Genomic DNA, 14,570 nt, shown 5'->3' on the forward strand with positions numbered 1-14,570 from the left:
TGCTGGGTGGTGTGGTGAGCAAGGCTTTGCTGCTTGTGCATCTGACTCCAGCTCCATTATCTATGTTGAGCCATTCAGCTTAGCCAAAATCCACATTAGCTCATCAAGCAAATCTGTGTCATAAAAAACAGTGCTGGGTATGTCCAGGTTAGCCAAACGCAGCCAGGAGAGCTATTTTCCAATCTCCTAATGATTGCCATGTGAACTCAGAGGGCACACAGAAAAAATTATAAAGAACATTTATTTTATCAGCAAGCTTGCTCTGCAACTGAACAGTTCTCATGACATAAATGTTCATGCGAGGACTAGATTTGGATGGCTTAGGAATCAGTGTGAGGATTCTATATTGGATAGGAGATCATTTTTGTCTGAAAATAAAGGCAATGATAATAGTAAATGACATTTATTGATATCTTCTATGGGCCACAAACTGTTTCAAGGTACTTTTAAAGTTTTTCATCAACCTTACAAACTATTATTATTATTATTATTATAAAAAGAGGTCAAAAATTTATAGGATCTTAGAGGAAAATTAATTAGTCCAAGGCAGCACTGACAGTAAGAGGCAAATACAAGGATTTGTTTCCAGTTTCATGGATTCCAATGTCTACACTTTTTTTTTTAACCACCACAACTTTCTGCTTTAAAAACTCCAAGTTCCTGTGCTTCCAAAATATCCTACCTCTTCAAAGAATATGCCAAGACAAGCATGAGGTCTCAAAGTATTCTTGCCTAATATTAGGTGGAGAAATAACACAAATCACATCAATAATAGTCATATTTTTAGATAAGCTCAAACTTTCACCTTGATATGTTTTTCCTTAGGGACGATAAGGCCCTTGGTCAAATTGATCAGAAATTTAGATCTTTGCAATCTTGGCCCTTTTAGGCATAAGCTCACAGAACCCTGTGACCAATGAGACTCTTGTATGCACCTGCTCATAAAACTATGTTTATATCCCTTCTGTGGAAGTTATGTGGTTTATTGGCCCCGAACTGTGATTAGCATAGCATTTGTCACCAACCTCCCCTCCTTCTGTTAGTCTTTATTTCTGAAAACAAATAGTTGATTTTGTTTACTAACAGGTTTGGCTTATCTGGTGGTATCTTTTTCTTTCTCTTTTTTTTTCTCTTAAACCTAGCTAAATGGTAATGAAGCATCTTCTGTGCAGAAGATGAAACTTCCCTGATTTTTTTCTCCAGTAATTATGCTCTTACAGTATCTGGTCCATTAAGGAATAGGAGAGTTTACTTCTGTTCTCTTCTGACATATACACAACAGGAGCAAGAAAGAGTTGTAACAAGGACTCAATTCCCATGTGATAATTGTTTTCTAACTACTCAAATATCCTAGAATCAGTGGCTCTTTTGGTATTGATTATTCCAGTACCGGTTATACAGTTTCTAGAATAGGGATCATTAAAGATGAGGCTCACATTAAATATTTGTGGTTGAATATATAGAACAAATTTCTGGGCAGTAAAGTTCTTATTCCTGTTTTGAAAACTTCTAGTTAAAGTGCTTTCTCATCTTTTGTCTTAATGACAAGATTTTTGTTTTTATCTCATTACCATCATGATTTCAAATGTTCTGCATGGTTTCTCCAACTTAAGTACTCCCCACAATAGGCTGTATCCTCTTAGGGAGGGGAGGTATGGGGAATGTGGGAGAAAGAGTAGTAAAAGATTTACTTCAACTGAAGATGAGACATCGCCATCTAGGCATGAGTCAAAGTAGTTACAAAATCACTTCTTGTGATTGGTGGAAGAGTGAAATTGAGGATTTGGCTACATCCTTTCTTTGACATCACCAAGAACCACAGTCAGAGTGTGAATGAAGGTTTAACCCAAGAAGGACTGTAAGAAGTTGGAAGTTTCTGTTTCAGAAATAGGATGAAGTCCAAAAAGGGTTTACTTGAGCATCCTGGGAGGTGGAAACTAGACGTGTGAAGGTGGATGGATTATCTTACAGAATTGCAAGTGTAGGTTGATCAGGAATATGTGAAAATTTCTCTTGATTAGTGGAAGGTATAGAAACAGCCATGATAATAATATCAGAAACAATTTCCAAGTACTGGGTCCCAAACCAGAATCCATTCTAGGTTGAAAAACAAGAAAAATATCCAACTCCACCCAGTGAACTGTGTGGGCAGATTGTGTTTTGGACTAACAGTCCCACCATATCTTTTCCTGTACTTCAGAAGAGTATGAGTGACTGAGTGTGTGTGTGTGTGTGTGTGTGTGTTATATTACTGGGAAGAATGGATGAAGTTCATACCTTTCTTTGACAACAGTAGACTTCAGCTAGAAGACAATTTTGATTTCTTTAAATGCCTGTTTGAATCTTTTTTTTCACATTAATGTATTTTATTTAACAAGTATTATGTATAAAGTACTATTCAAAGGTCTGTACAAATATTAACCAATATAATTCTCTTAACAGTTCTAAAGGACTTTATTTTTATTATCCTAATTTACAGTTGATAACATTTGCCTAACATTTATATCTAGTAAGTGTCACTCAAGGCTCATTCATGTCCCTGTCCTGTGTTGTCTCTTCAGGTAGTGTGAGACTGTGTGGGGGTTTCTGACCAGAGAAGATGCTCAGAGCCTTTGTCCAGTCCATGGAGTCTCCTAATCATACTAATCTGGACCCTTCTGTTTTCTTCCTCCTGGGCATCCCAGGTCTGGAACAATTTCACTTGTGGCTCTCACTCCCAGTGTGCTGCCTGGGTACAGCCACAATTGTGGGCAACATCACCATCCTGATTGTTGTTGCCACTGAACCAGCATTGCACAAGCCTGTGTACTTGTTCTTATGCATGCTCTCAACCATTGACTTGGCTGCCTCCTTCTCCACAGTTCCCAAGCTCCTGGCCATCCTATGGTGTGGATCCGGACACATCTCTGCCTCTGCCTGCCTGGCACAGATGTTCTTCATTCATGCCTTCTGCATGATGGAGTCTACTGTGCTGCTCGCCATGGCCTTTGATCGCTATGTGGCCATTTGTCATCCACTTCGCTATGCTACTATCCTCACTGACACCGTCATTGCCCGAATTGGAGTGGTAGCTATGGTGCGGGGCTCCATGCTCATGCTTCCATGTCCCTTCCTCATTGGGCGTTTGAGCTTCTGCCAAAGCCATGTGATCCCCCACACATACTGTGAGCACATGGCTGTTGTGAAGCTAGCATGTGGAGACACCAGGCCTAACCGTGTGTATGGGCTGACAGCAGCACTGTTGGTCATTGGGGTTGACTTATTTTGCATTGGTCTTTCCTATGTTTTTATTGCACGAGCTGTCCTTCGTCTTTCATCCCGTGAAGCTCGGTCCAAGGCCCTGGGGACCTGTGGTTCTCATGTTTGTGTCATCCTAATCTCTTATACACCAGCCCTCTTCTCTTTTTTTACCCATCGCTTTGGCCACCATGTTCCACTCCATATTCACATTCTTTTGGCCAATGTTTATCTGCTCTTTCCACCTGCTCTTAATCCTATGGTATATGGAGTTAAGACCAAAGAAATTCGGGAAAGGGTTGTGAGAGTGTTTCAAAGAGGGCAGGGAACTGGGGTCAAGGTATCTGAGTGATCAAGAGGTATAGGAAGAACTTAGTCCAAAAAAGATTTTCAAGATTAAATAATCCTCAGTATTCGAGACTGGAAAGAGGTTTTAGTCTTGCACTAATGTCCTTCACAGTACCTCCTAGACTATTTCCAGGAATAATAAATCACAGAGGAGGTCAAATTAGTTAAGCATCCTTAACTTCCATCCCAGGAAGTATAGGTTAGAAGAGACTCTGCGTAGTCATAGGAACTTCTCTCACTCTCTGACACTCTCCTAATCCAACAGGTATGGGTTTCTAAACTCATACTTCACAATATAGCTGTTGTGTTACCATCTGCAAGGATCAGGAGATAGGACATAGAGCCACAAGTTAAAGAAAGTAGACCTGCCAGGTACTTACATGCTTTTGGATAAAGGTTGTATTTTCTCCATTAGCACTTGAAACCAAAAGAGGAGAAGGACTCACCAATACCCACAATATTAGCAAATGGGAGAGCTAGGGTTTGAAACCTAAAATCCTCTGGTACAAAATAATAAGACATCTACAGATGAGAGTATAGGATAGGTCAGGAATAGCCCTTCATTTCTAAATTTGGAATATTCATCCTATAGATATATTCTTGTCTCTACACTCTAGGGAATGAACTTAATTCCAGATGACCTGGATATTATTCCCTGAAAAGCAATGTCCAAATATTCTTACACATTCTTACAAGGGCCTCTCAGAGGTCATTGACTTCTATCTCTAAACTTACAAAGGACAGTCACTTACACAAACCAATAGATGAGGCCATGCATTCATCCATTTATTTAGAAGGAAAAGAGAGTCACCCCATAATGCCAGGGAAAGGAGATACAAAACCCCCTGCTGGAAATTCATAGACCCTTTCTCTCTTGAAGAGTATCAGTCCTGAAGGTTGAACATCGAAGACCAGCTTTTTAAAGCTTTCCTCCCAAGAATATGAATGTTTTGACTGTGATACTTCACAGAGGTGGGGATAAATAATTTTGAAATATTACAATTGAATAAAATATGCTGAATATTGTCTGTTTTTCTTTTTTTTTAATTTTTTAAATTTTTTTTATTTATTTTTTTTAATATTTTATTTATTTATTTGACAGAGAGAGATCACAAGTAGACAGAGAGGCAGGCAGAGAGAGAGGGAGAGGGAAGCAGGATCCCTGCCGAGCAGAGAGCTCGATGTGGGACTCGATCCCAGGACCCTGAGATCATGACCTGAGCCGAAGGCAGCGGCTTAACCCACTGAGCCACCCAGGCGTCCCTATTGTCTGTTTTTCAAAGGAAAGAAAATCAATATGGTGTTCTCTAGGAGGATTGTCAGTGTGGGTGGTACTGATTTAATTAATTTTTCATTCTAGTCCTCGAATTGAGATATTTGTAACAGATTTTTAAGAATTTAGGCAATTCTAAATACTGTAGTTTATCAGCTGACTTTCAGTTTTATACTTCAAACTTATAATCTTGCCAGCATACAAACCCTACACCCCAACTCTGGGAAACTTCTGTACTTCTGTGTTTTGAGTTCCTATACTCAGTGTGGAGCAGTTCTGAAGAAAAAATATAAAGACATGCAGACTCCAAACACTGTTTGCTCACAGTTTTGGATATTAAGTAGGAACCTGTTGCTACATAGCTATACTTTTACCTGTTGCATGGTTTGAAATAGTTAATGTTTATCATTTTCAATTTTCTTTTTTTAAATTAATTAATTTATTTTCAGCATAACAGTACTCTATTTTTTCACCACACCCAGTGCTCCATGCAATCTGTGCCCTCTATAAAACCCACCACCTGGTACCCCAACCTCCCACCCCCCCGCCACTTCAAACCCCTCAGCTTGTTTTCATTTTCAATTTTCTTATATACTTCTGCCCCTCATGGTTGCCAGAGTCCATTCATTTCTATTCTGTAAAGGAAAATGACACTATGAGAAGTATACACCTCAAATTCTAATCCTCCTGTTAACTTTTGACATATATAGGCATTGTTTCCTCCTTTATTACTGTACATATTTATTATTAATTATTTTTTTCTGATCAAGCAAGCTTCATAAAATATACTCTAGGGAGCTCAGACCATCACTCACTTCTTCTAGTTCTTATTTCCACAAGTGTTCAAATTTATATGCACATTGATCCAACAACAAAATTTCTTTTGACCTTTTTTATGCAAGTTTCTGAAAAATAATTTTGGAACTAATTACTTCTGTTTCCTTGACTCCAATCCCTTCCTACATTATAATCTGATTTCACCATAAGTTAAAGTTTCCAGTGAAACATTGGCCACCAAAGCCACAGGTAATCTTTTCTAACCAGACTTCCTTACAACACATTGTATTATTGACCATACATCCTTCTCCAGAATCTCTCCTCTGTGACACTGTCATACCACCCAATCCTAGCTTTTCTTCCATGTCAATAATGTTTTCCAAGAAATTATATTAGGTTAAAAAGGAAGCTTCAGTGAGGTCCATAAGGAAGAAATAATTTTAAAAATTCAAGACTGAGGGCAATGAGGCTAGAAATTAAAAAAATAAAAGTCAGTATCTTTAGCTAGTCAGCACCTATAAATTCAAATGTCATTGACATATCCATTTCTTCAATAAAATAAGTGCAAAGGTCCTGAACATAAAGTTGTCCTTGGCATGACAGAATGAAAACTCTATGTGAATTAAATAAATAATAATAGAGTGTCATAGCTGATTTATGAGCAATTATATTTATTGTAGTATTTTTATTAAATAAAAAAGACCTGGATATCAAATGAAAGAAAAAATATTTAACTAAATTCTATACAGCTATTTAAAATATTTTAGAGTCTTAAAAACCTTCTTTTGGAAAAACATTTAATATGCTAGTATCCATTCTTTTTTTTTTTTTTTTAGACGTTACTTGAAGATTTTTTATAATATATTCAATGCATAGTTTTTTGTTTTTTTTAAATTAAATTTATTTATTTTCAGCATAACAGTATTCATCATTTTTTCACCACACCCAGTGCTCCATGCAATCCGTGCCCTCTGTAATACCCACCACCTGGTACCCTAACCTCCCACCCCCCCGCCACTTCAAACCACACAGATTGTTTTTCAGAGTCCATAGTCTCTCATGATTCAACTCCCCTTCCAATTTCCTCCAACTCCCTTCTCCTCTCTAACTCCCCATGTCCTCCATGCTATTTGTTATGCTCCACAAATAAGTGAAACCATATGATAATTGACTCTCTCTGCTTGACTTATTTCACTCAGCATAATCTCTTCCAGTCCCGTCCATGTTGCTACAAAAGTTGGGTATTCATCCTTTCTGATGGAGGCATAAAACTCCATAGTGTATATGGACCACATCTTCCTTATCCATTCGTCCGTTGAAGGGCATCTTGGTTCTTTCCATAGTTTAGCGACCGTGGCCATTGCTGCTATAAACATTGGGGTATAGATGGCCCTTCTTTTCACGACATCTGTATCTTTGAGGTAAATACCCAGGAGTGCAATTGCAGGGTCATAGGGAAGTTCTATTTTTAATTACTTGAGGAATCTCCACACTGTTCTCCAAAGAGGCTGCACCAACATGCATTCCCACCAACAGTGTAAGAGGGTTCCCCTTTCTCCACATCCTCTCCAACACATGTTGTTTCCTGTTTTGTTAATTTTGGCCATCCTAACTGGTGTAAGGTGATATCTCAATGTGGTTTTAATTTAAATCTCCCTGAGGGCTAGTGATGATGAACATTTTTTTCATGTGTCTGATAGCCATTTGTATGTCTTGATTGGAGAAGTGTCTGTTCATATCTTCTGCCCATTTTTTTTTTATATGATTGCCTGTTTTGTGTGCATTGAGTTTGAGGAGTTCATTATAGATCCTGGATATCAACCTTTTGTCTGTACTGTCATTTGCAAATATCTTCTCCCATTCCGTGGGTTGCCTCTTTGTTTTTTTGACTGTTTCCTTTGCTGTGCAGAAGCTTTTGATTTTGATGAAGTCCCAGAAGTTTATTTTCGCTTTTGTTTCCTTTGCCTTTGGAGACATATCTTGAAAGAAGTTGCTGTGGCTGATATCAAAAATGATTGCTGCCTATGTTCTCCTCTAGGATTCTGATGGATTCCTGTCTCATGTTGAGGTCTTTTATCCATTTTGAGTTTATCTTTTTGTACGGTGTAAGAGAATGGTTGAGTTTCATTCTTCTACATATAGCTGCCCAGTTTTCCCAGCACCATTTATTGAAGAGACTGTCTTTTTTCCACTGTATATTTTTTCCTGTTTTGTCGAAGATTAATTGACCATAGAGTTGAGGGTCCATACCTGGGCTCTCTACTCTGTTCCACTGGTCTATGTGTCTGTTTTTATGACAGTACCATGCTGTCTTGGTGATCACAGCTTTGTAATAAAGCTTGAAATCAGGTAACATGATGCCCCCAGTTCTATTTTTGTTTTCAACATTTCCTTAGCGATTCGGGGTCTCTTCTGATTCCATACAAATTTTAGGATTATTTGCTCCAGCTCTTTGAAGAATGCCGGTGGAATTTTGATCGGAATGGCATTAAAAGTATAGATTGCTCTAGGCAGTATATACATTTTAACAATGTTTATTCTTCCGATCCAAGAGCATGGAATGGTTTTCCATATTTTTGTGTCTTCTTCAATTTCCTTCATGAGTGTTCTGTAGATCCTCAAGTACAGATCCCTTTACCTCTTTGGTTAGGTTTATTCCCAGGTATCTTATGGTTCTTGGTGCTATAGTCAATGGAATCGATTCTCTAATTTCCCTTTCTGTATTTTCATTGTTAGTGTATAAGAAAGCCACTGATTTCTGCACATTGACTTTGTATCCTGCCACATTGCTGAATTGCTGTATGAGTTCTAGTAGTTTGGGGGTGGAGTCTTTTGGGTTTTCCATGTAAAGAATCATGTAATCTGCAAAGAGAGAGAGTTTGACTTCTTCATTGCCAATTTGGATACCTTTTATTTCTCTTTGTTGTCTGATTGCTGCTGCTAGGACTTCTAATACTATGTTGAACAAGATTGGTGAACGTGGGCATACTTGTCTTGTTCCTGATCTCAACGGGAATGCTGCAAGCTTTTTCCCATTGAGGATGATATTTGCTGTGGGTCTTTCATAGATAGATTTGATGAAGTTCAGGAATGTTCCCTCTATCCCTATACTTTGAAGCATTTTAATCAGTAACGGATGCCGGATTTTGTCAAATGCTTTTTCTGCATCAATTGAGAGGACCATGTGGTTCTTCTCTCTTCTCTTATTAATTTGTTGTATCACGTTGATTGATTTGCAAATGTTGAACCATCCTTGTAGCCCAGGGATGAATACACCTGGTCATGGTGGATAATCTTTTTAATGTGCTATTGGATCCTGTTTGAGAATCTTAGCATCCATATTCATCAGTGATATTGGTTTGAAATTCTCCTTTTTGGTAGAGTCTTTGCCTGATTTGGGGATCAGGGTAATACTGGCTTCATAGAAAGAGTCTGGAAGTTTTCCTTCTGCTTCAATTTTTTGAAACAGCTTCAGGAGAATAGGTGTTATTTCTTCTTTGAAGGTTTGGTAGAATTCCCCAGGGAATCCATTGGGTCCTGGGCTCTTGTTTTTTGGGAGGTTTTTGATCACTGCTTCAATCTCGTTACTAGATATCGGTCTATTCAGGTTGTCGATTTCATCCTGGTTCAGTTTTAGGAGTTTATAGTTTTCCAGGAATGCATCCATTTCATCAAGGTTGCTAAGCTTATTGGCATATAACTGTTCATAATAACTTCTGATGATTGTTTCTACTTCCTTGCTGTTGTGATCTCTCCCTTTTCATTCATAATTTTATGAATTTGGCTTTCTCTCTTTTCTTTTGGATTAGTGTGGCCAGTGGCTTATCAATCTTATTGTTTCTTTCAAAAACCAATTTCTAGTTTCATTGATACATTCTACTGTACCTTTGGTTTCTACCTCATTGATCTCAGCTCTAATCTTGATGATTTCCCTTCGTATGTGTGGAGTTGGTTTGATTTTTTTTGTTGATTCTCCAGTTCTTTAAGGTGTAGAGAAAGCTGCTGTGTTCTGGATTTTTCAAAATTTTTTTCCAATTTATTTATTTTCAGAAAAACAGTATTCATTATTTTTTCACCACACCCAGTGCTCCATGCAAGCCGTGCCCTCTATAATACCCACCACATGGTACCCCAACCTCCCACCCCCCCCGCCACTTCAAACCCCTCAGATTGTTTTTCAGAGTCTATAGTCTCTCATGGTTCGCCTCCCCTTCTAATTTACCCCAAAGCACATACCCTCCCCAGTGTCCATAATCTTACCCCCCTTCTCCCAACCCCCCTCCCCCCAGCAACCCACAGTTTGTTTCATGAGATTAAGAGTCACTTATGGTTTGTCTTCCTCCCTATCCCATCTTGTTTCATGGATTCTTCTCCTACCCACTTAAGCCCCCATGTTGCATCACCACTTCCTCATATCAGGGAGATCATATGATAGTTGTCTTTCTCTGCTTGACTTATTTCGCTAAGCATGATAGGCTCTAGTTCCATCCATGTCGCAAATGGCAAGATTTCGTTTCTTTTGATGGCTGCATAGTATTCCATTGTGTATATATACCACATCTTCTTGATCCATTCATCTGTTGATGGACATCTAGGTTCTTTCCATAGTTTGGCTATTGTGGACATCGCTGCTATAAACATTCGGGTTCACGTGCCCCTTTGGATCACTACGTTTGTATCTTTAGGGTAAATACCCAGTAGTGCAATTGCTGGGTCATAGGGCAGTTCTATTTTCAACATTTTGAGGAACCACCATGCTGTTTTCCAGAGTGGTTGCACCAGCTTGCATTCCCACCAATAGTGTAGGAGGGTTCCCCTTTCTCCGCATCCTCGCCAGCATCTGTCATTTCCTGACTTGTTGATTTTAGCCATTCTGACTGGTGTGAGGTGATATCTCATTTTTTTTTTTTTTGAAGTTAAGGTTTTTATTCCAAGAATTAAAGTTTGGTTTAACATTGTAAAATCAATCACTATAATTTATCACATTAATAAAGGGCAGAAACCACGTGATCACATTAAAAAGATCAGTTAAGGTAGCAAAAAGATTTAATTAGTACATTATAAAATATGCATGTTCACGAATGCTCGTGCACACGCACACGACTCATCAATCCTTTATTTCCTGTGTGAATTTTCAAAGTTTTAGCAAAAAGAAAATCTGGACCCTAAAATTTGTATCCCCTTGCCAGAACAGAGTGGATGATGTTGGGGGCAAGGTATTTAGTTAAACTTTGGAAAAACTGCCACTTTTGATATGATCAAAAAGAAAATTCCAAGTGAAACGATGCCTGTTTCCTCAGATAAATCCCAGGAAAGTGATCAAATCCAGAACAGAAATGGCAGCAGGCACGTGTGTGCAGGCAGCTGTGAAAGAGTCTCAGAGTTTTTCTACCAAAGGAAACTTCCAGTGAAGGAAAACATCCCTCTGCCCCGGGAGTCACATGACCATGGTCCAAGGCCAGTTTTTCAAAGCTGGTGTGGTGTGGTCACAGGTGCCGTTTCTCCTGTACCCTGAAAGGCAGCACAGCCAGCTGAGGGAGAGCTGCACAGTGAGACAGGAAACCAGAAACTGTAGTCCTCTGTGCGGACTGACAACCAAAAACCAAACACAGTCACTAAGTCTGAGCATGGGCACCATGGATACAATTAGCTTAGACAAGTCACTCGCCATCCCCCCCCTAAAATCTTTGGAAACCTAGACATAACTTCGAGCTAGGGTGGTGGGCATCCCTGAATTGACTGTTATCTCTTCAACTCCAAACCTGTTATGTCTCCAACTCCAACCACGCCTCATTAGAGAAAAAAACAATTAAAGGGAAAGCTGTGTATTTCATCTACCTAAGTTGATGAACTGCTAAGTGAGCATTCTGGGACCAAGAATTTTGATAGGGTAAGGGGCCCGAGTTATGGAAGTCCCTATAGAACTTCAGTCTTCAGTCTTTTTTTTTTTCAATTTATTTATTTTCAGAAAAACAGTATTCATTATTTTTTCACCACACCCAGTGCTCCATGCAAGCCGTGCCCTCTATAATAGCATGGAGGACAAGGGGCGTTAGAGAGGAGTAGGGAATTTGGGTGAATTGGAAGGGGAGGTGAACCATGAGAGACTATGGACTCTGAAAAACAGTGTGAGGGGTTTGAAGTGGTAGTGGGGTGGGAGGTAGGGGTACCAGGTGGAGGTGATATCTCATTGTGGTTTTGATTTGTATTTCCCTGATGCCGAGTGATAGGGAGCACTTTTTCATGTGTCTGTTGGCCATCTGGATGTCTTCTTTGCAGAAACGTCTGTTCATGTCCTCTGCCCATTTCTTGATTGGATTATTTGTTCTTTGGGTGTTGAGTTTGTTAAGTTCTTTATAGATTTTGGACACTAGTCCTTTATCTGATATGTCGTTTGCAAATATCTTCTCCCATTCTGTCAGTTGTCTTTTGATTTTGTTAACTGTTTCCTTTGCTGTGCAAAAGCTTTTGATCTTGATGAAACCCCAATAGTTCATTTTTGCCTTTGCTTCCCTTGCCTTTGGCGATGTTCCTAGGAAGATGTTGCTGCGGCTGAGGTCGAAGAGGTTGCTGCCTGTGTTCTCCTCAAGGATTTTGATGGATTCCTTTCTCACATTGAGGTCCTTCATTCATTTTGAGTCTATTTTTGTGTGTGGTGTAGGGAATGGTCCAATTTCATTTTTCTGCACGTGGCTGTCCAATTTTCCCAACACCATTTATTAAAGAGGCTGTCTTTTTTCCATTGGACATTCTTTCCTGCTTTGTCAAAGATTAGTTGACCATAGAGTTGAGGGTCTATTTCTGGGCTCTCTATTTTGTTCCATTGATCTATGTGTCTGTTTTTGTGCCAGTACCATGCTGTCTTGATGATGACAGCTTTGTAATAGAGCTTGAAGTCCGGAATTGTGATGCCACCAACTTTGGTTTTCTTTTTCAATATCCCTTTGGCTATTCAAGGTCTTTTCTGGTTCCATATAAATTTTAAAATTATTTGTTCCATTTCTTTGAAAAAGATGGATGGTACTTTGATAGGAATTGCATTAAATGTGTAGATTGCTTTAGGTAGCATAGACATTTTCACAATATTTATTCTTCCAATCTAGGAGCATGGAACATTTTTCCATTTCTTTGTGTCTTCCTCAATTTCTTACATGAGTACTTTATAGTTTTCTGAGTATTAGATTCTTAGCCTCTTTGGTTAGGTTTATTCCTAGGTATCTTATGGTTTGGGGTGCAATTGTAAATGGATGGACTCCTTAATTTCTCTTTCTTCTTCTGTCTTGTTGTTGGTGTAGAGAAATGCAACTGATTTCTGTGCATTGATCTTATATCCTGACACTTTACTGAATTCCTGTACAAGTTCTAGCAGTTTTGGAGTGGAGTCTTTTGGGTTTTCCACATAGAGTATCGTATCATCTGCCAAGAGCGATAATTTGACTTCTTCTTTGCCGATTTGGATGCCTTTAATTTCCTTTTGTTGTCTGATTGCTGAGGCTAGGGCTTCTAGAACTATGTTGAATAGCAGTGGTGATAATGGACATCCCTGCCATGTTCCTGACCTTAGTGGAAAAGCTTTCAGTTTTTCTCCATTGAGAATGATATTTGCGGTCGGTTTTCATAGATGGCTTTGATGATATTGAGGTATGTGCCCTCTATCCCTACACTTTGAAGAGTTTTGATCAGGAAGGGATGCTGTACTTTGTCAAATGCTTTTTCAGCATCTATTGAGAGTATCATATGGTTCTTGTTCTTTCTTTTATTGATGTGTTGTATCACATTGACTGACTTGCGGATGTTGAACCAACCTTGCAGCCCTGGGATAAATCCCACTTGGTCGTGGTGAATAATCCTTTTAATGTACTGTTGAATCCTATTGGCTAGTATTTTGGCGAGAATTTTCACATCTGTGTTCATCAAGGATATTGGTCTATAGCTCTCTTTTTTGATGGGATCCTTGTCTGGTTTTGGGATCAAGGTGATGCTGGCCTCATAAAATGAGTTTGGAAGTTTTCCTTCCATTTCTATTTTTTGGAACAGTTTCAGGAGAATAGGAATTAGTTCTTCTTTAAATGTGTGGTAGAATTCCCCCGGGAAGCCGTCTGGCCCTGGGCTTTTGTTTGTTTGGAGATTTTTAATGACTGTTTCAATCTCCTTACTGGTTATGGGTCTGTTCAGGCTTTCTATTTCTTCCTGGTTCAATTTTGGTAGTTTATATGTTTCTAGGAATGCATCCATTTCTTCCAGATTGTCAAAATTGTTGGCGTAGAGTTGCTCATAGTATGTTCTTATAATAGTTTGTATTTCTTTGGTGTTAGTTGTGATCTCTCCTCTTTCACTCATGATTTTATTTATTTGGGTCCTTTCTCTTTTCTTTTTGATAAGTCTGGCCAGGGGGTTATCAATTTTATTAATTCTTTCAAAGAACCAGCTCCTAGTTTCGTTGATTGGTTCTATTGTTTTTTTGGTTTCTATTTCATTGATTTCTGCTCTGATCTTTATGATTTCTCTTCTCCTGCTGGGCTTAGGGTTTCTTTCTTGTTCTTTCTCTAGCTCCTTTAGGTGTAGGGTTAGGTTGTGTACCTGAGACCTTTCTTGTTTCTTGAGAAAAGCTTGTACCGCTATATATTTTCCTCTCAGGACTGCCTTTGTTGTGTCCCACAGATTTTGAATGGTTGTATTTTCATTATCATTTGTTTCCATGATTTTTTTCAATTCTTCTTTAATTTCCCGGTTGACCCATTCATTCTTTAGAAGGATGCTGTTTAGTCTCCATGTATTTGTGTTCTTTCCAAACTTCCTCTTGTGGTTGAGTTCTAGCTTCAGAGCATTGTGGTCTGAAAATATGCAGGGAATGATCCCAATCTTTTGATACCGGTTGAGTCCTGATTTAGGACCGAGGATGTGATCTATTCTGGAGAATGTTCCATGTGCACTA

At 38.9% G+C, this 14,570-nt stretch overlaps 1 protein-coding gene across 1 annotated transcript; it reads left to right on the plus strand.

Annotated features, from left to right (window-relative positions):
- Nucleotides 1–2,599: 2,599 nt before the first annotated feature.
- On the plus strand, nucleotides 2,600–3,589 carry LOC122914214 (putative olfactory receptor 52P1). Its single transcript, XM_044260844.1, has one exon. It carries the CDS (start codon nucleotides 2,600–2,602, stop codon nucleotides 3,587–3,589), a length of 990 nt encoding a protein of 329 aa, XP_044116779.1.
- Nucleotides 3,590–14,570: the final 10,981 nt, after the last annotated feature.

This window comes from Neovison vison, chromosome 7 (assembly GCF_020171115.1).
Source record: "Neovison vison isolate M4711 chromosome 7, ASM_NN_V1, whole genome shotgun sequence".
NCBI lineage: Eukaryota > Metazoa > Chordata > Mammalia > Carnivora > Mustelidae > Neogale > Neogale vison.

Bases quoted from the DNA above. Each gene is read 5' to 3' on its own strand.
- LOC122914214 (XM_044260844.1), top strand. From the start codon at position 2,600: ATGCTCAGAGCCTTTGTCCAGTCCATGGAGTCTCCTAATCATACTAAT.